The sequence below is a fragment of the Hemiscyllium ocellatum genome, assembly GCF_020745735.1.
Source record: "Hemiscyllium ocellatum isolate sHemOce1 chromosome 27 unlocalized genomic scaffold, sHemOce1.pat.X.cur. SUPER_27_unloc_3, whole genome shotgun sequence".
Taxonomy (NCBI): Eukaryota; Metazoa; Chordata; class Chondrichthyes; order Orectolobiformes; family Hemiscylliidae; genus Hemiscyllium; species Hemiscyllium ocellatum.
Window position 1 is genome coordinate 2,749,538 of NW_026867498.1, and position 24,259 is coordinate 2,773,796.

The 24,259-nt window shown below is 49.9% G+C and overlaps 2 protein-coding genes across 2 annotated transcripts in view; one reads left to right on the top strand and one right to left on the bottom strand.

Moving 5' to 3' along the window:
- Positions 1 to 24,259, bottom strand: part of LOC132808009 (zinc finger protein 850-like) — a 622,390-nt gene that overhangs the window by 552,302 nt on the left and 45,829 nt on the right. Inside the window, exons 2-3 of the mRNA XM_060821898.1 lie at positions 23,077 to 24,090; positions 6,493 to 6,501 (exon numbers count right to left, since the gene is read on the bottom strand). Coding sequence (XP_060677881.1) covers positions 6,493 to 6,501; positions 23,077 to 24,090 — 1,023 coding nt within the window. The remainder of the gene's footprint in view (positions 1 to 6,492; positions 6,502 to 23,076; positions 24,091 to 24,259) is intronic.
- Positions 1 to 24,259, top strand: part of LOC132808063 (zinc finger protein 721-like) — a 229,860-nt gene that overhangs the window by 72,371 nt on the left and 133,230 nt on the right. The window contains exon 3 of the mRNA XM_060821973.1: positions 22,483 to 22,489. Coding sequence (XP_060677956.1) covers positions 22,483 to 22,489 — 7 coding nt within the window. The remainder of the gene's footprint in view (positions 1 to 22,482; positions 22,490 to 24,259) is intronic.

Sequence of the window (24,259 nt, forward strand, 5' to 3'; positions counted from 1 at the left end):
AAGACCTAAGTCTCTCAGCCTTTCCTCATAAGACCTTCCCTCCAGGCCAGGCAACATCCGGGAAATCTCCTCTGCACCTTTTCCAATGTTTCCACATCCTTTCTATGATGGGGCGACCAGAACTGCACACAATATTCCAAGTATGGCTGCACCAGTGTTTTGTATAGTTGCAGCATGATATTGCGGTTCTGGAACTCAATCCCTCTCCCAATGAAAGCTAACACACCGTGTGCCTTCTAAACAGCACTGTACACCTGGGTTGCAACTTTCATGGATTTATGCACATGGACTCCAAGATCCCTCCGCACATCCACAAGAATCCACCAAGAATCTTTCATTGACCAACTACTCTGCCATCCTGTTATGCTTCCCGAAGTGCATCATCTCACATTTAGCTGCATTGAACTCCATTTGCCACCTCTCAGCCCAATTCTGCAGTTTATCCAAATCCCTCTGCAATCTGTAACATTCTTCCAAACTGTCCAGTTCTCCACCGACTTTAGTGTCGTCTGCAAATTTACTAATCCATCCACCTGTGCCTTCATCTAAGTCAGTTATAAAAATGACAAACAGCAGTGGTCCCAAAACATCCTTGTGGAACACCACGAGGAACTTGACTCCAGCCTGAGTATTTTCTATCAACCACCACTCGCTGCCTTCTTCCAGTTTCTCATCCAAACTGATGAAGGGCTCTGGCCCGAAACGTCAAATTTCCTGTTCCTTGGATGCTGCCTAACCTGCTGTGCTTTAACCAGCAACACATTTTCAGCTCTAATCCAAACTGCTAAACCACCCTCAATTCCATGCCTCTGTACTTTCTCCATCAGCCTACCATGTGAACCTTATCAAAGGCTTCACTGAACCAAGTATACCACGTCAACTGCTCTACCCTCATCTGCATGCTTGGTCACCTTCTCAAAAAACTCAATGAGGTTTGTGAGACACGATCTGCCCTTGACGAAACCATGTTGACTATCTGAAATTAAATTGTTGCTTACTAGATGGTTATAAGTTTTATCTCTTATAACCCTTTCCAAAATCTTTCATACAATAGAAGGAAGGCTCACTGATCTATAATTACCTGGGTCATCTCTGCTGCCCTTCTTGAACAAGGGCACAACATTTGCAATCCTCCAGTCCTCAGATACTAAACCCGTAGACAATGATGACTCAAATATCAAAGCTAAAGGCTCTGCTATCTCCTCCCTAGCTTCCCAGAGAATCCTCGGATAAATCCCATCCAGCCCAGGGACTTTTCTACTTTCACTCCTTCTTGAATTGATAACACCTGTGTTCAACTAACCTCGATCCTTTCGAAGAGAAAGTGAGGACTGCAGATGCTGGAGATCAGAGCTGAAAACGTGTTGCTGGAAAAGCACAGCAGGTCAGGCAGCATCTAAAGAGCAGGAGAATCGATGTTTCAGGCATAAGCCCTTCTTCAGGAATGAGGAAAGTGTGTCCAACAGGCTAAGATAAAAGTGGGGGAGGAGGGGCGTTGGAGATGCGATTGGTGGAAGGAGGTCAAGGTGAGGGTGGTAGGCCGGAGTGAGGTGGGGGTGGAGAGGTCAGGAAGAAGATTGCAGTTTAGGAAGGCGGTGCCGAGTTCGAGGGATTTGACTGAGACAAGGTGGGGGGAGGGGAAATGAGGAAACTGGAGAAATCTGAGTTCATCCCTTGTGGTTGGAGGGTTCCTAGGTGGAAGATGAGGCGCTCTTCCTCCAACCATCGTGTTGCTATGGTCTGGCGATGGAGGAGTCCAAGGACCTGCATGTCCTTGGTGGAGTGGGAGGGGGAGTTGAAGTGTTGAGCCACGGGGTGGTTGGGATGGTTGATCCGGGTGTCCCAGAGGTGTTCTCTGAAACGGTCCGCAAGTAGGCGGCCTGTCTCCCCAATATAGAGGAGGACACATCGAGTGCAGCGGATGCAATAAATGATGTGTGTGGAGGTGCAGGTGAATTTGCGGTGGATATGGAAGGATCCCTTGAGGCCTTGGAGGGAAGTAGGGGGGAGGTGTGGGCGCAAGTTTTGCATTTCTTGCGGTTGCAGGGGAAGGTACCAGGAGTGGAGGTTGGGTTGGTGGGGGGTGTGGACGTGACGAGCGAGTCACGGAAGGAGTGGTCTTTCGGAACGCTGATAGGGGAGGGGAGGGAAATATATCCCTGGTGGTGGGGTCCGTTTGGAGGTGGCGGAAATGACGGCGGATGATACGCTGTATATGGAGGTTGGTGGGGTGGTAGGTGAGAACCAGTGGGGTTCTGTCCTGGTGGCGGATGAAGGGGTGGAGCTCAAGGGCGGAGGAACGGGAAGTGGAGGAGATGCGGTGGAGGACATTGTCGATCATGTTGAAGAAGGAGATGTACGGTATTGAAACTGGTCCTCCTGGGAGCAGATGCGGCGGAGACGAAGGAATTGGGAATATGGGATGGCGTTTTTACAGGGGGCAGGGTTGGAGGAGGTGTAGTCTAGGTAGCTGTGAGCGTCAGTCGGTTTATAGTAAATGTCCGTGTTGATTCGGTTATCCGAGATAGAAATGGAAAGATCTAGGAAGGGAAGGGAGGGATCTGAGACGGTCCAGTTGAAGTTGAGGTCAGGGTGGAAGGTGTTGGTAAAGTGGATGAACTGTTCAACCTCCTCGTGCGAGCACGAGGCAGCGCTGATAGTCATCGACGTAGCAGAGGAAAAGGTGGGGCTGGTGCCAGTGTAGTTGCGGAAGATGGACTATTCCACATATCCTACGAAGAGGCAGGCATAGCTGGGGCCCATGCGGTTGCCCATGGCTACTCCTTTGGTTTGGAGGAGTGGGAGGATTGGAAAGAGAAGTTGTTCAGGGTGAGGACCAGTTCAGTCAGTCGAAGCAGGGTGTCAGTGGAAGGGTACTGGTTGGGTCGGTGGGAAAGGAAGAAGCGGAGAGCTTTGAGTCCTTCATGATGGGGGATGGAGGTGGAAAGGGACTGGATGTCCATGGTGAAGATAAGGCGTTGGGGACCGGGGAAGCGAAAACCATGGAGGAGGTGGAGGACGTGGGTGGTGTCCCGAACTTATGTGGGGAGTTCTTGGACTAAGGGGGACAGGACCGTGTCGAGGTATGCAGAGATGGGTTCAGTGGGGCAGGAGCAGGTTGAGACAATGGGTCAGCCGGGGCAGTCAGGTTTGTGGATTTTGGGCAGGGGGTAGAAACGGGCAGTGCAGGGTTGTGGGACTGAGGTTGGAGGTGGTGGATGGGAGATCCCCTGAGCTGATGAGGTTATGCATGGTCTGGGAGATGATGGTTTGGTGGTGGTCAAGGGGGCAGAAGGAGGAGGTGTCCATGAGCTGGCGTTTAGCCTCACCGGTGTAAAGGTCGGTGTGCCAAATTACTACCGCACCTCCCTTGTCTGCCAGTTTGATGGTGAGGTTGGGATTGGAGCGGAGGGAGTGGAGGGCTGCATATTCAGTGGGTGAGAGGGGTGGAGAGGTTGAGGCGGTTAATGTCGCGGCGGCAGTTGGCTATAAAGTGATCACGGGCAGGTAAGAGGCCAGCACGGGGCGTCCAGGTGGATGGGCTGTGTTGGAGGCGGGAGATGGGGTCGTCAGAGGGTGGGCAAGAATCTTGGTTGAAGAAGTAGGCAGGGAGGCGAAGGCGGCGGAAGAATTGTTCGATGTCTTGCCGTGTGTTGAACTCGTTAATCCGAGAGTGTAGGGGAATGAAGGTGAGGCCTCTGCTGAGGACTGATCTTTTATCCTCAGAGAGGGGGAGGGCTGGAGGGATGGTGAAAACACGGCAGGGCTGGGAGCGAGGACCTGCTGTGGGGCTGGAGCTGGGAGTGAGGGTGGGTTTAGGGCCGGGGACGAAGATCGGTGTGGGGGGCGGAGTTGGGCATGGTGACCGAGATCGGCGTGGGGGCGGAGACACATGCGGCGTTGTGGTCGTGCGGGTTAGTGATGTCACTGGGGGCGGAAGTGGCTGCGGCGATGGCAACCCAAGGGGCTAAAGTGGCTGTGGCGACGAAAGAAACCATGTTATTCCCGATAGCCGTGGAGGTTGCAAATTGGCCACAAACAGGTCCAGGCAGCGGGCCGTGGAGGGGGTCGTTAGGCCGACTGCCTTACCCCTCTTCCGCGGTTACGTTAGAGCCCGGGTGTCCTTGGAGAAGGAGCACGCGGTGTCCACCAACACCCTGGAGTTGTTCAGGGGGAGGTGGGCGCCGCAGGGAGTGGAGTGCATCATTTCCCCCTCCAACTCTATTTTGATTGAATCCCTGCCCTCCCCTTCACTGATTGATCACACAGCATTGCCCTTTGATGTGAAGGGCGCTGCTTGTCACTGGCCACCCGGGTGTTTTCCTATCTTCCTGGTGGTGGGAATTGAATAAAGATTGGTGCACTTTGTTTCTCTCACTGTGTCTCACACCCGCTCACACACAACATGGTCAATGTGACTATGACAGGACAGGCCCCACATTCCTTCCCCTCCGTCCCCCCCACAACCTGCCTCACCTTTCACCTCCCGGGCCCAGTACCTTCCAGGTGGCCCCATAGTTGACACAGGGGCCGCCCCACGACCAGTAGAACTCCACCACCCAGGCGCCCGACCAGTTCCCAAGCAGGTCCTTAACCCCATCCGCCTCCAGAATGTTCACCGGCTCCTGGCTGCTGTACAGCCGGCCGGTGTGGCCGTGACACCGCAGCTGCGCCAGGAAGGCGGCGGCGGCGGCCAGTGCCGGGTGTCTGCCCCGGGCCGCACGGCGCCATTTTCCTAACGGCCGCCCTCCCGCCGCTTCCTCGCTCGAGCGACTTCTCCTCCCAACCGCCTTCGCCCCCGCGTGACGTCTGCACGGGGGGATGGGCGGGGCCGGGGGAGCCTCACCGTCACCAAGCAACAGCCACCTCGCGCTACAACTGCTCATTCACAAAAACAAACTCTCCTGTCTCGCTCTGCAGCTGCAGGGGGGGACACTGCCACGTTTCGAGGAGCCCTGTCTACATTGGGAAAGCTCACCGCTCCATTTAAACAGATATTCCCACATCTAACGGAACGGCCTCATATCTAAAGGGGACAATCTGCATTTTAAAGGGACATGGACATTTTAACGGGTATTTCTGCAAATACAGAGATGTAAATGGACGAGATTACATTTCAAAGGGATGTGGGCACATTCAAAGGGATATCTTAATATGTAAAGTGACGCAGTTATATCTAAATGAATCTACATTTCGAAGAGACGTTGCCCTGTTTATAAGTAGAGACAATAGGTGTGAATTCTGTCTGTGTCCCAATGCTAACATTTTTCTTAGAAAAGCTCTGCACTTAAATTACATTCTTGAGAAGGTAATTTATAGATTAGAGTGTAGGTTAGGGAGAATTGGCCGTGCTAAGTTACCCATAGTGACCAGGGATGTACAGGTTAGGGTGGATTGGCCATGGGAAATACAGAGTAAGGGGTTGGGTATGGGTGGGATACTGTTCACAGGGCTAGAGTGAAATAGATGGGCTGAATGGCCCACTTCCACAATTCGTTCATCCCCACCAGGATTCCAAACTAGACCAGTCTCACTTGCCTGCATTTGGCCCATTTCCCTCTAAACCTTTCTATTCATGTACCCATCCAAATGCTGTTTCAATGTTGTCACTGTACCTGTATCGACCACATCCTCAGCAAGTTCATTCCACATGCAAATCATTTTCAAAATGTTCCCCCTCCGGTTCGTTTTAAATCTCTCTCCTCACATTTAAAAAAAAATGCCCCCCGAGTTTTGAGTTCCCCTACGCTAAGCAAGAGCCATTTTCTATTCACCTTACCTCCACTCCTCATGATTTTATCAATCTCAATGAGGTCACCCTCCAACCGCCTGTGCTCCAGTGAATAAAGTCCCAGCCTCTCCTTATAACTCAAACCCTCCAGTCCTTACAACATCCTGGTAAATCTTTATTAAACCCTCTCTAACAGTATTCTTCCTATTACAGGGCCACCAGAACTGTACTCAGTACTCTGAAAGTGGCCTCACCAACATCCTGTACAACCTCAACATGATGTCCCAACCCCTCTCCTCAGTGGTGTGAACAATGAAGGCAATGCTGCGACATGCCGTCGGGAAACCACCCTGTCTACCAGTGATGCAACCTCCAAAGAACTATGTACCTGAACACTCCCCCCAATCATGTCTGTCTGTTCTACAACAGGACTCATGGCCCAACCATTATCTGTACAACCCCTTGCCTTTATTAAGCGTCTCTCTCACACACATACTCTCTCAGACAGACAGACACACACCCCTCAACACACTCTCACACTCGCAGCCTCATACTCCATCACACTCTACTTTCCCAAGCATGCACACACACAAACTCACATGCACAAACACTCACTTTCTCATGCACATACACACACTACTCTTTGGGTGAAATTGTATTGGCAGAATTATATTTGCAGATACATTCAATTTTGTTCAAAAAGCACACAATCTCCAGGCAGTCAATGCATGTTATATTCTACAAATTCCGACTTTGGAAACAGAGCCAGTCTGATTCAAGATTGGAATACTGACAGACTCAAATCTCACACCTTTAATGCATTGTCTGAGCGGAGATGCCTTTTTTTTATAAAACCTTATGTCATCTCAAGAACATTGTTACATATTAAAGAACCAAAGCCCGCACCCATTCTAAGAGATGAAGACTATCTATCAGTTGTATGACACTGATCTTTTGATATAAGTTCTGTGTCTTATGACGCTGTTCCATGAGGCTTATGTATTGATGAAGCAAGATGGTACAGATTAGGCGAAACAGAATTACAGATCAGCTCGGAAGGATTTAAAGAGAGAGTTAAGAAGAGCAAAGAGAGGACACGAGCAGTCTTTAGCAAATAGAATAAAGGAGAACCCTAAAGCTTTCTATATGTATGTGAGGAATAAAAGGATGATTAGGGTAGGAATAGGGCCAGTCAAAGACAGAAGCGGGAAGTGGAGTGTAGACCCTGTAGAGATCGGAGAGGTGCTAAATGAACATTTCTCATCGGTGTTCACTCAGGAAAAGAATGAGGTACGAGATATTAGACTCGAAAAGCTGGAGGTTAGTTACACCCAGGTGTTATCAATTCGAGAAGGAGTGAAAGTAGACAAGTAGACAACCTTTCACAATAAAGATTACCTGAACTTCACGCCGAGCTCAGACTCTCATTGAGAGCTTTGAACTCAACAGGTTTTTGTTTTAAAACTGCTCATTTCTTACAGGTGAAAGTGAGAACTGCAGATGCTGAAGATCAGAGACAAGATTAGTGTGGTGCTGGCAAAGCACAGCAGGTCAGGCAACGTTGATTTTCCTGCTCCTCAGATGCTGCCTGACCTGTTGTGCTCATTTCTTACAGCCTCCTGTACTATGTTTTCAATGTTGTGTATCAGTTGCAGCAGTGAATGAGTAACCAGTATTGTTAGAAATTGTGAATTTTTCAGGAGTGCAGGTACTACATCATCCCATTGTCATTGTCCAGTTTCCTGGCAGCACTGGGAGGTGTGGGCTGTGTCCACTGGAAAAGATGTGGAGGTGCCAGTGTTGGACTGGGTGGTTAAAGTTAAAAATCACACAACACCAGCTAATAGTCGAACAGGTTTATTTGTAAGCATGAGCTTTCAGAGTGCTGCTCCTTCATCAGGTAGCTGTGGAGCAGGGTCATAAGACACAGAATTTATAGCAAAAGATCACAGTGTCATGCAACAGATAGGATATATTGAACAAATCTAGATTGCAGATTAATCTTTCATCTTTTACCATGGGTTTCAGGTTTCAGTTCATTAATATGTAAACCCCAGAACTACTTTTAATTCACCCTCTCGAGATAATTTAAGGTTTTATAAAAATAGATGACATCTCAGCTCAGATACTGCACAAAAGTGTCTGTGTCCGAATCTTGAATCAGACTGGTTCTATTAATCCAAGTAAAGTTTAAAATCTCTCAACACCAGGTTATTGTCCAACTGGTTTATTTGGAAACACAGCTGTTGGAGCGCTGCTCCTTCATGGGGTGTTTGTGGAGCAGGGTCATAAGACACAACCACCAGATGAAGGAGCAGCGCTCCAAACGCGAATGCTTGTAAATGAGCCTGTTGGAGTATCACCTGGTGTGGTGTGAATTTTAACTTCGTACATCCCAGTCCAACACCGGCATCGCCAAATCGGGGACATAGTTCTTTGAAAGTTGCCTCATTGCTGGACAGGGTGGTGAAGGAGGCGTTTAGCACACTTGCCTTCATTGTTCACACCGTTCAGTGTAGGAGTTGGGACATCACGTTGAGGTTGTACAGGATATTGGTGAGACCATGTGTAGTGTACTGAGTACACTTCTGGTCGCCCTATGGGTGGCACGGTGGCACAGTGATGCTCCAGGGTAAAATAAATGCCCCAGCCCCTCTCTCAGTCTGTGTAACTGGTTAAAACTCCTTCCCATAGTCAGCTCCCTGGGACACATACACTCATTCTGTGTAACCAGTTAAAGCTCAGTTCACTGGTGTGTTCCTCTCTGAGTGCTTCTCTGCTCACACTGATGTCCAGTACTTTTGAAGCAGGTCAAATGGATTTCTCTTTCCAGACTCAACCTCCCCAATGATATTGAGTGATCAGATCTTGTTATGGAATTTCTTCCAAGATTTCTGTCCGCAGATCCTCCCCTTCTGATACCCTGTTAGCAAAGTTGAAACAAGTCATGACTGTCTGTACCGAATAGAAATTCTGATTATGATGTATGTGTCTGTGTGTTTAAAGTGCTAACCCAGTAACATACAACCAGTATTATTGATTTAAAATGCACAGGAGACGTGAGGAAGGAGGTGTCAGGACCTGGCACACTCTGAACCCTAACAGGGTGTTCCAAGTGGTAATGAAAACATTTCAAAATGAAGTGGATGGCCATAGAGCTGTACAGCACAGAAACAGTCCGTCTCGTCCATGCTGACTAGATATCCGAAATTAATCTATCCTATTTTCCAGCACTTGGCCCATATCCCTCTAAACCCTACCCTTTCACGTCCCCATCCAGCTGTCTTTTAAATGTTGTATTTGAATCAGCCTCCACCACTTCCTCTCGCAGCTCATTGCACACACGCACCACCCTCTGTGTGAAAAAGTACAAATCTATGCCTTCCTCATCCCCCGTTTTACCTGTACTGATACCTTCGGGGATCTCTGAACTTGGACAGTTAGTTTCCCTTGTTCCTCAGCACTCTGTAGTATTTGTTCTGTACTTCCTTCCCTTATTAAATTTCCCAAAATGCCTGGAGATTACATTCCATAGTTCTGCCCCATTTACTAGCTGATAGATATCAGAGTGTAGCTGGAGACCATCCTCCTCCAGCGTTTACTCCTGGACAGAGGAGGCAGTGTTTTCTCCAGCTGAGCAGTGTGTTTGTAAGCTGATCAGCATGTCCAACTATATTAATCAAAAGTACCTCACGCTAGCTACACAATAAACCAGTGATTTTAGTTCCCATTATCTCTTTAGTTGTGCCCTTATAGTTTTTCCTACATTCTACTAAATGTTATTCTAATGTCACAGTTAGAGATTTAGTGTCAGCTTTTGCAACAATGGTCTTGCATTCCAGACCCTACTTAATATTTTCCTAATGTCATGATGAGATATTTATTATCAATAGTCTCAAGCAGGCTGACTCTACTCATTATTAATCAGATATTTGATGTCATGTCCCAAATATTTATTGTCCCCGTCTTGTCAATCATATTTAGCAGGTGAGGCTAACTTTACTGACTGTTATCTTGCCAAAGTGACCTTTCAGCCTCAACCTTACTCTGCTAATTGGTGTAAGAGCTTTGAACTATCCTTTGCAACAAATTGGCAGTAGTCTCCATGCTCTAACCCTTCCCATGCTTTCATGCTCTTTATTTTCCATACTATCTAAAAATAGACTCAGAGTTGTAGAGCACAGAAACAAACCCTTCGGTCCACACAGACCAGATGTCCTAATTAATCTAGTGATCCATTTGTCAGCATGTCGCCCCTTACCCCTCTGAATCTTTCCTATCCATATCCGCATTCAGATGCATTTTAAATACTGTAATTGTACCAGCCTCCACCACTTCCTCTGGCAGCTCATTCCATACACATACCACCCTCTGTGTGAAAGGATTGCCCCTTCGGACCCTCAGAAATCTTTCCCCTCTCACCCTAAACCTATGCCCTCCAGTTCTGATCTCGGCGTCTTGCTCCCACAACAAGGGGAAAAGTCATACAAAAGTTGAGCAGCCAGACAAAATGCAAAAGGAATAAAATATCGAGCCGCAGGGAAAACAATTGTGGCTCTATCTTTTCATCCCGCTGGCATTTGGACACTTAAAATCTGTCAGGAACACCAACATCCCCAGAGAGCATACTGCGCATGTTTGCTGGTGTCAGCAACGCAGTGCGCATGCTGGCCAGTGTCAGCAAAACACTGAGCATGCTCATCGCTGTACGCAAAAAAAGGCGTGAGACCTTCTTTTGATTGACCAATAGGCAGCATTGGAGGACTGGAAGGAGACTGGTCCTCCTGCCAATCAGAGTCAGCCCATTGTCTGAATGCGGAAGTTGGACTCTGAACTTCTCAAGCTGCGACTCCTGATCCTCTCTCTCTGAATAAAGATAGAGCTTTACCCAGACTGCACATTCCTTCCTCTGTCCCAGATCTGTGAGTACGGCACTCTCTTATCTCGCCCCCTTTTCCATTTCTTTTTCATTCTGGGGTTCAGTTGTTGACTTGCAGCAACTGAAAGGAAAGAGTGAATTCGGCAGGGACAGACTCCGGAAACGTTGATCCAGGTCTGTATCTCAATTGGCAAAATAGTTAGGCAGGAGGCATCAGATGGTGGAGAAGTCGACGAATCGGTTGTAACCCTTCTTCAGGGCTGGGGCTGGGTGCAGAAGCTGCAGAGAAAAGGGGGTGGGGATGAAGTGGGAAAAGGTCAAGACAGTTAGAGGGTACGACCTGGTTGGTCAATAGGAGGAATGAATCTTGTTGGTGGCAGGGAGGAGGGCGGGGATGGGAATGGAATCAGAGAATGGAGAGGGAGGTTTTTTGAAATTGGAAAACTCAACGTTGAGTCCTTCGGGCTGCAGGCTGCCCGGAAGATGAGGTGTTGTCCCTCCAATTTGCGGTTAGATTGGTTGTGGCAATGGAGGAGGCCAAAGATGGTCATGTCAGAAAGAGGGTGGGAAGGAAATTGGAATGGGTAGTTACTGCGAGGTGTGGTCGCCCTCTGCGGGCACAGCTGCGAAGCTCGACGAATCGTTCCCCAAGTTTGCACTCGCTCTCCGATACAGAGAAGACCACAATGGCAAATGCAGTACCACAATATGAAGTTATAGCCTTGGCTGTGGAAAACAAACGCAGAAAGGAGGTGCATTGTTTAAATGGAGATGTAGATCAGGGTCAAACATTGTGGTACTGGAAGAGCACGGGAGGTTAGGCAGCATCCGAGGAGCAGGAGAGTTGACGTTTTAGACATGAGCCCTTTATCTGGAATGATGTGTGGATGGACAAAGAGGCCTCAGCGTCCTTCTACACCAGTCACTGTCATTTGTCAGATAGGTGTAGCAAGCAATCAGCAAGGCAAGTGGTATATTAGCAAGAGGAGAAAGTGAGGACTGCAGATGCTGGAGATCAGAGCCGAAAATGTGTTGCTGGTAAAGCGCAGCAGGTCAGACAGCATCCAAGGAGCAGGAGAATCCACGTTTCGGGCATGAGCCCTTCTTCAGGAATGAGGAAAGTGTGCCAAGCAGGCTAAGATTAAAGGAAGGGAGGAGGGACTTGGGGGAGGGGTGTTGGAAATGCGATAGGTGGAAGGATGTTAAGGTGAAGCTGATAGGCTGGAGTGGGAGCGGGGGTGGGGATGGAGAGGTCAGGAAGAAGATTGCAGGTTGGGAAAGAGGTGCTGAGACACGGTGGGGGGAGGGAAAATGAGGAAACTGGGACTCAAGGGTGGAGGAGCGGGAAGTGGTCCAACTTTTCATGGAGATGTACAGCTTAGAAACAGACCCTTTGGTTCAACCTGTTCATGCCAACCAGATATCCCAACCCAATCTAATCCCAATTGCCAGCATTTGGCCCATATCCCTTCAAACCCTTCCTATTCATACACTTGTCCAGATGTCTTTTAAATGTTGCAATTGTACTGGCCTCCACCATTTCCTCTGGCAGCTCATTCCATACACGTAATACTCTCTGTGTGAAAACGTTTCACCTCAGATCTCATTTGTGTCTTTCCCCCTCACCCTAAACATATGCCCTCTAGTTCTGGACTCTTTTCCCCCGACCCCCTCCCCTGGATAAGGCTTTGTCTATTTATCCTATCCATGCCCTTCATGATTTTATAGATTACTCCTTAGCCTCCAAAGCTGAGGGGAAACAGCCCTCGCCTCCCTATCGATCACATCCTCCAACCCTGGCAACATCCTTGTATATTTTTTCTGAACTCTTTGAAGTTTCCCAACATCTTACCGATAGTAAGGAAACCAGAATTGCACACAATATTCCAAATGTGGCCTAACCAATGTCCTGTACAGCCACAACATAACTTCCCAAATCCTATACTCAGAGGATTGGGAAAGTTTTCAAAACCTACAAAAGACAACTGGGAAAGAATCGAGGACAAACCAAACCTTTGAGGGTCAGCTTGGAGGCATAAGGTCTCAGGACAGGGGGTGGGGATGACCCCAGCTATGGACCACATGCCAGCAAATGGGACTAGATTGATTTAGGATATCTGGTCAGTACAGGCGTGTTGGACAGAAGGGTCTGTTTCTGTGCTGTACATCTCTATGACTCTGGCTTTCCACTAACTTTTGCCACGTCAGTAGGTTCACTTTCTCTCTAATGTCGGTGTTAATGCCTTGACGTCTAATTTTGCTCCCACCTTCCTGGGGACATTAACCATCTTGTGTCTGGTTGTTCCTCAAGAAGCTGCATTGCAGGTTCACCCTGAATTGACACACTTTTTTTTGCTTCCCAAAATCAGACCTGCTCACTCTCAGCAGTATCCCAGTGTTGGGAAAGATATTAGCTTTCAGGTGGAGATATTCAAAATTCAGAGAGACTCCCAGGTTCGAATCCCACCACGACAGATGGCAGAATTGGTATTCGGTCAGAAATGTGGAATTCGGAATCTAACGATGAGACCATTTCAGGGAGGGGGTGGTAGGGGGAGAAAGCCCCCATCTGATTCCCTCTCTCCCTTGTTAGGGAAGGGAACCGCCATTGTGGGAAAGGATACACTCAAGTCGTTCCAGCTGCATCCTTTACCCGGTCTGGCCTACACGTGACTCCAGACCCACAGCAGTCTGGTTGACTCTACACTGCCCCTTCCTGGCAAAGGAGTGGGAAGAAACTTACTTGGAGACAGGGTATGGGTTGAAATTGCTGAGTGAGGCAATACTTCCTCTGGGTTACGGCTGTACCAAGGATCCAATTTCAAAGGGACAGCTTGGTGCTGACCAATATTGATATGGGTGATGTAATTTCTGCAGTTTCACACACTCTCTCTCTCTCTCACACGCTCTCTCTCTTGCACACACACTCTCTCTCACACACACACACACACTCTCTCTCTCTCTCTCTCTCTCTCTCTCTCTCACACATTCTCTCTTGGTATGGGTAAGGTAATTTCTGCAGTTTAACTAAGGGTTAATGAGTAAGGGCTAACTGTGAGACTGAATGCAAGCAGGCCTGCTTGGGAACATGAAGGAACTGTTATGTCAAAAACATGGCGGATTGTAACCTTGGATAAAACTGACATAAGTTATTAATTAAAACCAGGCTGCTATGAAGCTAGGTAACCTTGGGCAAGATACAATAGAAGCCCTTTAGAATATTAGAAACATACAGATAACCAAGGAATGCTTTAGCCAGCAGAATTGTTAAAAACAATATAATGTTTAAGAACATACAGATAATCAAAGAATTGGCAGAGAGAACCGTGAAATGTTTTAACCAATGGAATTGTTACTATCCTTTTCGGATGTAAAAATAATGTATAAATATTAGTGCTGCGAACCTTTCGGTGCGGTCCTTCCCTTTTTCTTTTGGAAGGCGCCCAAACTTGCAAGTTTGAATAAACATTCGTTGCTTCATCTGTGTGTCTCGCAGCATTTCGATTTGCGACGGGATAGCGGTAGCCGGTGGGGATAAGGGCTGGTGCTGACAGCTTGGAGTTCGCCTCCTAGGACGGGACCTTGTAGACAGTCTCCCTTAGACTGGGTGTGGGAGCGGTTCGTCCGCCACACGGAAGTCAAGGGTTAAAGGACAGTCCGCGGTCAGCAGAGTGTGGAGGCAGAACCCGGTTGATCTGAACCATAGCCCTAGTGTAGAGTAGTTAGCCGAGTGTCAGGGACTATTCTCCGGAGATTTAGAATACCTAGACAGAAGTCACCTATAACAATAGTAAAGACAGTGAGGTGGGGGGCGTGGGGGGAACAGGGGAGGTGTGGTGTGTGCACTTTCACCTTGAGCTGTTCAAAAAGCAACTACTTTTTCTCTGCCTCTTTGCTGGGGGGATCTGAAGCTGTAACAAAGTTGGGTTGCAATAAAGATTACCTGAACTTACCACCGGGCTCAGACTCTCATTGAAAGCTTTGAGCTCCAAGAGGTTTTTGTTTTAAAGCTGCTCATTTCTTTCAGCCTCCTGCACTAAGTTTAGAACATAGAACAATCCAATGCAGAACAGGCCCTTCGGCCCTCGATGTTGCACCAACCTGCGAACTATTCTCAACTCGTTCCCCTACACTATCCCAAAATCATCCATACACTGATCTAAGGATTGTTTAAATCTCCCTAATGTGGCTGAGTTGACTACCTTAGCAGGTAGGGCATTCCACGCCCTTACCACTCTCTGTGTAAAGACCTTGCCTCTGACATCTGTCTTAAATCCATCACCCCTCAATTTGTAGTTATGCCCCCTCGTACAAGCTAACGTCATCATCCTAGGAAAAAGTCTTTCTCTGTCTACCCTATCAAATCCTCTGATCATCTTTTATGTCTCTATCAAATCCCCCCTTAACCGCCTTCTTTCCAATGAGAAAAGACCCAAGTCTCTCAGCTCGAAATGTCGACTCTCTTGCTCCTTGGATGCTGCCTGACCTGCTGCGCTTTTCCAGCAACACATTTTCAGCTCATCAATATATAAAGCCTCATGGAACAGCGTCATAAGACACAGAACTTATATCAAAAGATCAGTGTCATGCAACTGGTAGAATATATTGAACAAACTTAGATAGTCTTCATCTCTTAGAATGGGTGCAGGCTTTGGTTCATTAATATGTAACAATGTTCTTGAGATGACTTAAGGTTTTATAAAACAAAGATATCTCCGCTCAGACAATGCATTAAAGATATGAGATTTGAGTCTGTCTGTATTCCAATCTTGAATCAGACTGATTCTGTTTCCAAAGTCGGAAGTTGTAAAATATTACATGCATTGACTGCCTGCAGATTGTGTGCTTTTTGAACAAAATTGAATGTATCTGCAAATATAATTCTGCCAATACAATTTCACCCCAAAGAGTAGTGTGTGTGTGTGTGTGCATGAGAGAGTGAGAGCGTGTGCATGTGAGTTTGTGTGTGAGTGTGCGCAGAAGTGTGTGTGTGTGCATGCTTGGGAAAGTGAGAGTGTGATGGAGTATGAGGCTGCGAGTGTGAGAGTGTTGAGGGGTGTGTGTGTGTGTCTGTCTGAGAGAGAGAGTATGTGTGTGAGAGAGAGGCTTATTAAAAGCAAAGGGTTGCATTTTTGCTAAAACAAGGACTTGTACAGATAATGATCGGACCATGAGTCGTGTTATAGAACAGACAGACATGGGGTGGGGGTGTTCAGGTACATAGTTCTTTGGAGGTTGCATCACTGGTAGACAGGGTGGTTAAGGTGGCGTTTTTCAACATTGTCTTCATTGTTCACACCACTGAGGAGAGGGGTTGGGACATCATGTTGAGGTTGTACAGGATGTTGGTGAGGCCACTTTCAGAGTACTGAGTACAGTTCTGGTGACCCTGTATTAGGAAGAATACTATTAGTGAGGGTTTAATAAAGATTTACCAGGATGTTGTAAGGACTGGAGGGTTTGAGTTATAAGGAGAGGCTGGGACTTTATTCACTGGAGCACAGGAGGTTGGGGGTTGACCTCATTGAGATTGATAAAATCATGAGGAGTGGAGGTAAGGTGAATAGCAAATGGCTCTTGCTTAACGTAGGGGAACTCAAAACTGGGGTGGGGGGGGCATTTTTTTTAAATGTAAGGAGAGAGATTTAAAAGGAACCGGAGGGGCAACATTTTGAAAGAGGGTGATTTGCATGTGGAATGACCTTGCTGAGGATGTGGTAGATGCAGGTACAGTGACAACATTGAAACAGCATTTGGATGGGTACATGAATAGAAAGGTTTAGAGGGAAATGGGCCAAATGCAGGCAAGTGGGACTGGTTTAGTTTAGAATCCTGGTCGGCATGGACGAATTGGACCGAAGTGTCTGTTTCTGTGCTGTATACCTCTATTGAAACCAGTAGAATTCTGAAGATAGATGCTCTAATCTATAAATTACCTTCTCAAGAATTTAATTTAAGTGCAGAGCTTTTCTAAGAAAATTGTCAGTCTGACTCAACATTGGGACACAGACAGAATTCACACCTATTGTCTCTACTTATAAACAGGGCAACGTCTCTTCGAAATGTAGATTCATTTAGATATAACTGCGTCACTTTACATATTAAGATATCCCTTTGAATGTGCCCACATCCCTTTGAAACGTAATCTTGTCCATTTATATCTCTTTATAAGTCCGTTAAAATGTCCATGTCCCTTTAAAATGCAGATTGCCCCCTTTAGATATGAGGCCGTTCCGTTAGATGTGGGAATATGTGTTTAAATGGAGCGGTGAGCTTTCCCAATGTAGACAGGGCTCCTCGAAACGTGGCAGTGTCCCCCCCTGCAGCTGCAGAGCGAGACAGGAGAGTTTGTTTTTGTGAATGAGCAGTTGTAGCGCGAGGTGGCTGTTGCTTGGTGACGGTGAGGCTCCCCCGGCCCCGCCCATCCCCCCGTGCAGACGTCACGCGGGGGCGAAGGCGGTTGGGAGGAGAAGTCGCTCGAGCGAGGAAGCGGCGGGAGGGCGGCCGTTAGGAAAATGGCGCCGTGCGGCCCGGGGCAGACACCCGGCACTGGCCGCCGCCGCTTTCCTGGCGCAGCTGCTGTGTCACGGCCACACCGGCCGGCTGTACAGCAGCCAGGAGCCGGTGAACATTCTGGAGGCGGATGGGGTTAAGGACCTGCTTGGGAACTGGTCGGGCGCCTGGGTGGTGGAGTACTACTGGTCGTGGGGCGGCCCCTGTGTCAACTATGGGGCCACCTGGAAGGTACTGGGCCCGGGAGGTGAAAGGTGAGGCAGGTTGTGGGGGGGACGGAGGGGAAGGAATGTGGGGCCTGTCCTGTCATAGTCACATTGACCATGTTGTGTGTGAGCGGGTGTGAGACACAGTGAGAGAAACAAAGTGCACCAATCTTTATTCAATTCCCACCACCAGGAAGATAGGAAAACACCCGGGTGGCCAGTGACAAGCAGCGCCCTTCACATCAAAGGGCAATGCTGTGTGATCAATCAGTGAAGGGGAGGGCAGGGACTCAATCAAAATAGAGTTGGAGGGGGAAATGATGCACTCCACTCCCTGCGGCGCCCACCTCCCCCTGAACAACTCCAGGGTGTTGGTGGACACCGCGTGCTCCTTCTCCAAGGACACCCGGGCTCTAACGTAACCGCGGAAGAGGGGTAAGGCAGTCGGCCCTAACGACCCCCTCCACGGCCCACCGCCTGGACCTGTTTGTGGCCAATTTGCGACCTCCACGGCTATCGGGAAAAACATGGTTTCTTTCGTCGCCACAGCCACTTTAGCCCCTTGGGTTGCCATCGCCGCAGCCACTTCCGCCCCCAGTGACATCACTAACCCGCACAACCACAACGCCGCATGTGTCTCCGCCCCCGCGCCGATCTCCGTCACCGCGCCCACCCCCACCCCCACCCCATTGCCGATCTCTGTCACCATGCCCAACTCCGCCCCCACACCGATCTTCGTCCCCATCCCCGCCCCTAAACCCACCCTCACTCCCAGCTCCAGCCCCACAGCAGGTCCTCGCTCCCAGCCCTGCCGTGTTTTCACCATCCCTCCAGCCCTCCCCCTCTCTGAGGATAAAAGATCAGTCCTCAGCAGAGGCCTCACCTTCATTCCCCTACGCTCTCGGATTAACGAGTTCAACACGCGGCGAGACATCGAACAATTCTTCCGCCGCCTTCGCCTCCCTGCCTACTTCTTCAACCAAGATTCTTGCCCACCCTCTGACGACCCCATCTCCCGCCTCCAACACAGCCCATCCACCTGGACGCCCCGTGCTGGCCTCTTACCTGCCCTTGATCACTTTATAGCCAACTGCCGCCGCGACATTAACCGCCTCAACCTCTCCACCCCTTTCACCCACTCCAACCTCTCACCCACTGAATATGCAGCCCTCCACTCCCTCCGCTCCAATCCCAACCTCACCATCAAACTGGCAGACAAGGGAGGCGCGGTAGTAGTTTGGCGCACCGACCTTTACACCGGTGAGGCGAAACGCCAACTCATGGACACCTCCTCCTTCTGCCCCCTTGACCACCACCAAACCATCATCTCCCAGACCATGCATAACCTCATCAGCTCAGGGGATCTCCCATCCACCACCTCCAACCTCAGTCCCACAACCCTGCACTGCCCGTTTCTACCTCCTGCCCAAAATCCACAAACCTGACTGCCCCGGCCGACCCATTGTCTCAACCTGCTCCTGCCCCACTGAACCCATCTCTGCATACCTCGACACGGTCCTGTCCCCCTTAGTCCAAGAACTCCCCACATAAGTTCGGGACACCACCCACGCCCTCCACCTCCTCCATGGTTTTCGCTTCCCCGGTCCCCAACGCCTTATCTTCACCATGGACATCCAGTCCCTTTCCACCTCCATCCCCCATCATGAAGGACTCAAAGCCCTCCGCTTCTTCCTTTCCCACCAACCCAACCAGTACCCTTCCACTGACACCCTGCTTCGACTGACTGAACTGGTCCTCACCCTGAACAACTTCTCTTTCCAATCTTCCCACTCCTCCAAACCAAAGGAGTAGCCATGGGCAACCGCATGGGCCCCAGCTATGCCTGCCTCTTCGTAGGATATGTGGAATAGTCCATCTTCCGCAACTACACTGGCACCAGCCCCACCTTTTCCTCTGCTACGTCGATGACTGTATCAGCGCTGCCTCGTGCTCGCACAAGGAGGTTGAACAGTTCATCCACTTTACCAACACCTTCCAACCTGACCTCAACTTCAACTGGACCGTCTCAGATCCCTCCCTTCCCTTCCTAGATCTTTCCATTTCTATCTCGGATAACCGAATCAACACGGACATTTACTATAAACCGACTGACGATCACAGCTACCTAGACTACACCTCCTCCAACCCTGCCCCCCTGTAAAAACGCCATCCCATATTCCCAATTCCTTCGTCTCCGCCGCATCTGCTCCCAGGAGGACCAGTTTCAATACCGTACAACCCAGATAGCCTCCTTCTTCAACGTGATCGACAATGTCCTCCACCGCATCTCCTCCACTTCCCGTTCCTCCGCCCTTGAGCTCCACCCCTTCATCCGCCACCAGGACAGAACCCCACTGGTTCTCACCTACCACCCCACCAACCTCCATATACAGCGTATCATCCGCCATCATTTCCGCCACCTCCAAACGGACCCCACCACCAGGGATATATTTCTCTCCCTTCCCCTATCAGCGTTCCGAAAGACCACTCCTTCCGTGACTCGCTCGTCACGTCCACACCCCCCACCAACCCAACCTCCACTCCTGGTACCTTCCCCTGCAACCGCAAGAAATGCAAAACTTGCGCCCACACCTCCCCCCTACTTCCCTCCAAGGCCTCAAGGGATCCTTCCATATCCACCGCAAATTCACCTGCACCTCCACACACATCATTTATTGCATCCGCTGCACCCGATGTGTCCTCCTCTATATTGGGGAGACAGGCCGCCTACTTGTGGACCGTTTCAGAGAACACCTCTGGGACACCCGGATCAACCAACCCAACCACCCCGTGGCTCAACACTTCAACTCCCCCTCCCACTCCACCAAGGACATGCAGGTCCTTGGACTCCTCCATCGCCAGACCATAGCAACACGATGGTTGGAGGAAGAGCGCCTCATCTTCCACCTAGGAACCCTACAACCACAAGGGATGAACTCAGATTTCTCCAGTTTCCTCATTTCCCCTCCCCCCACCTTGTCTCAGTCAAATCCCTCGAACTCAGCACCGCCTTCCTAAACTGCAATCTTCTTCCTGACCTCTCCACCCCCACCCCACTCCGGCCTACCACCCTCACCTTGACCTCCTTCCACCAATCGCATCTCCAACGCCCCTCCCCCAAGTCCCTCCTCCCCCACTTTTATCTTAGCCTGTTGGACACACTTTCCTCATTCCTGAAGAAGGGCTTATGCCTGAAACATCGATTCTCCTGCTCTTTGGATGCTGTCTGACCTGCTGTGCTTTTCCAGCAACACGTTTTCAGCTCTGATCTCCAGCATCTGCAGTCCTCACTTTCTCTTCGAAAGGATCGAGGTTAGTTGCACACAGGTGTTATCAATTCAAGAAGGAGTGAAAGTAGAAAAGTCCCTGGGCTGGATGGGATTTATCCGAGGATTCTCTGGGAAGCTAGGGAGGAGATAGCAGAGCCTTTAGCTTTGATATTTGAGTCATCATTGTCTACGGGTTTAGTACCTGAGGACTGGAGGATTGCAAATGTTGTGCCCTTGTTCAAGAAGGGCAGCAGAGATGACCCAGGTAATTATAGATCAGTGAGCCTTCCTTCTATTGTACGAAAGATTTTGGAAAGGATCATAAGAAATAAAATTTATAATCATCTAGTAAGCAACAATTTAATTTCAGATAGTCAACATGGTTTCGTCAAGGGCAGATCGTGTCTCACAAACCTCATTGAGTTTTTTGAGAAGGTGACCAAGCATGCAGATGAGGGTAGAGCAGTTGACGTGGTATACTTGGTTCAGTAAAGCCTTTGATAAGGTTCACATGGTAGGCTGATGGAGAAAGTACAGAGGCATGGAATTGAGGGTGGTTTAGCAGTTTGGATTAGAGCTGAAAATGTGTTGCTGGTTAAAGCACAGCAGGTTAGGCAGCATCCAAGGAACAGGAAATTTGACGTTTCGGGCCAGAGCCCTTCATCAGTTTGGATGAGAAACTGGAAGAAGGCAGCGAGTGGTGGTTGATAGAAAATACTCAGTCTGGAGTCAAGTTACTCGTGGTGTTCCACAAGGATGTTTTGGGACCACTGCTGTTTGTCATTTTTATAACTGACTTAGATGAAGGCACAGGTGGATGGATTAGTAAATTTGCAGACGACGCTAAAGTCGGTGGAGAACTGGACAGTTTGGAAGAATGTTACAGATTGCAGGGGGATTTGGATAAACTGCAGAATTGGGCTGAGAGGTGGCAAATGGAGTTCAATGCAGCTAAATGTGAGATGATGCACTTCGGGAAGAATAACAGGATGGCAGAGTAGTTGGTCAATGAAAGATTCTTGGTATTGTGGATGTGCGGAGGGATCTTTGAGTCCATGTGCATAAATCCATGAAAGTTGCAACCCAGGTGTACAGTGCTGTTTAGAAGGCACACGGTGTGTTAGCTTTCATTGGGAGAGGGATTGAGTTCCAGAACCGCAATATCATGCTGCAACTATACAAAACACTGGTGCAGCCATACTTGGAATATTGTGTACAGTTCTGGTCGCCCCATCATAGAAAGGATGTGGAAACATTGGAAAAGGTGCAGAGGAGATTTACCGGATGTTGCCTGGCCTGGAGGGAAGGTCTTATGAGGAAAGGCTGAGAGACTTAGGTCTTTTCTCATTGGAAAGGCGGCGGCTCAGGGGGGATTTGATAGGGACAGAAAAGATGATCAGAGGATGAGAAAGTTTAGACCGTGAAAGACGTTTTCCGAGGATGATGACGTTAGCTTGTACGAGAGGGCATAACTACAAATTGAGGAGTGATAGATTTAAGACAGATGTCAGAGGCAAGGTCTTTACACAGAGAGTGGTAAGGGCGTGGAATGCCCTACCTGCTAAGGTAGTCAACTCAGCCACATTAGGGAGATTTAAACAATCCTTAGATAAGCGCATGGATGATTTTGGGATAGTGTCGGGGAATGAGCTGAGAATAGTTCACAGGTCAGTGCAACATCGAGGGCCAAAGGGCCTGTTCTGTGCTGGATTGTTCTATGTTCTAAACGTAGTGCAGGAGGCTGAAAGAAATGAGCAGCTTTAAAACAAAAATCTCTTGGAGCTCAAAGCTTTCAATGAGAGTCTGAGCCCGGTGGTAAGTTCAGGTAACCTTTATTGCAACCCAAATTTGTTACAGCTTCAGATCCCCCCAGCAAAAAGGCAGAGAAAAAGTAGTTGCTTTCTGAACAGCTCAGGGTCAAAGCGCACAAACCACACCTAACCTGTCTCTCCCCCCCCCCCCCCAACCCCTCACTGTCTTTACTATTGGTCAGCACCAAGTTGTCCCTTAGTAATTGGATCCTTGGTACAGCCGTAACCCGGAGGAAGTATTGCCTCACTCAGCAATTTCAACCCATACCCTGTCTCCAAGTAAGTTTCTCCTCACTCCTTTGCCAGTGGGGGGGGGGGGGGGGGGGGCAGTGTAGAGTCAACCAGACTGCTGTGGGTCTGGAGTCACGTGTAGGCCAGACCGGGTAAAGGATGCAGCTGGAACGACTGAGTGAATCCTATCCCACAATGGCGGTTCCCTTCCCTAACAAGGGAGAGAGGGAATCAGATGGGGGCTTTCTCCCCCTACCACCCCCTCCCTGAAACGGTCTCATCGTTAGATTCCAAACTCCACGTTTCTGACCGTATACCAATTCTGCCATCTGTCGTGGTGAGATTCAAAGCCGAGAGTCCCCCGGAACCGGTCGATTGATAATCGAATCGATAATGGCACTCGGCCGTCACTCCTCCAATACCCCTGTGATGGCACGTGAACTCGCTGGTGTCTCCGCAGGTTGGAGGAGCAGGTGAAGGCCTTCCCGCATTCGGGGCAGCTGAAGGGCCTCTCCCTGGTGTGGATCCGCTGGTGGGTCAGTAGGGTGGAGGAATCGCTGAAGGCCTTCCCACACTCGGGGCAGCTGAAGGGCCTCTCCCCCGTGTGGATCCGCCGGTGGGTCAGCAGGTGGGAGGAAGTACTGAAGCCCTTCCCGCACTGAGAGCAGGTGAACGGCCTCTCCCCGGTGTGGACCCGCTGGTGGGTCAGCAGGGTGGAGGCCTGGGTAAAGGCCTTCCCACACTCGGGGCAGCTGAACGGCCTCTCCCCGGTGTGGACCCGCTGGTGCCTCAGCAGGGTGGAGGATGTGCTGAAGGCCTTCCCGCACTCGGGGCAGCTGAAGGGCCTCTCCCCCGTGTGGACCCGCTGGTGGGTCTGGAGGTCGGAGGAAGTACTGAAGCCCTTCCCGCACTGAGAGCAGATGAACGGCCTCTCCCCAGTATGGACCCGTCGGTGGGTCAGCAGGGCGGAGGAAGTGCTGAAGGCCTTCCCGCACTTGGGGCAGCTGAAGGGCCTCTCCCCTGTGTGGACCCGCTGATGGATCCGCAGGGTAGAGGAGCAGATGAAACCCTTCCCACACTGAGTGCAGGTGAATGGCCTCTCCCCCGTGTGGACCCGCTGGTGGGTCAGCAGGGCGGAGGAATTGCTGAAGCCTTTCCCACACTTAGGGCAGCTGAAGGGCCTCTCCCCCGTGTGGACCCGCTGGTGGCTCCGCAGGTTGGAGGAATCGCTGAAGCCCTTCCCGCACTGAGTGCAGGTGAATGGCCTCTCCCCCGTGTGGACCCGCTGGTGGGTCAGCAGGGTGGAGGAATCGCTGAAGCCCTTCCCGCACTCAGGGCAGCTGAAAGGCCTCTCCCCGGTGTGGACACGCTGGTGCCTCAGCAGGGTGGAGGACCGGGTAAAGGCCTTCCCGCACTCTGGGCAGCTGAAGGGCATCTCCTCTGTGTGGTGCTGCTGGTGGGCCGGCAGGTGGGAGGATGTGCTGAAAGCCTTCCCGCTGTCGGTGCAGGGGAATGGCCTCTCCCCGGTGTGACCGCGCCGATGAGTCTCCAGGGCAGACGGGACACGGAAGCCTTTCCCACAGTCCCCACGCTTCCACGGTTCCTCCCCAGGGCGGGAT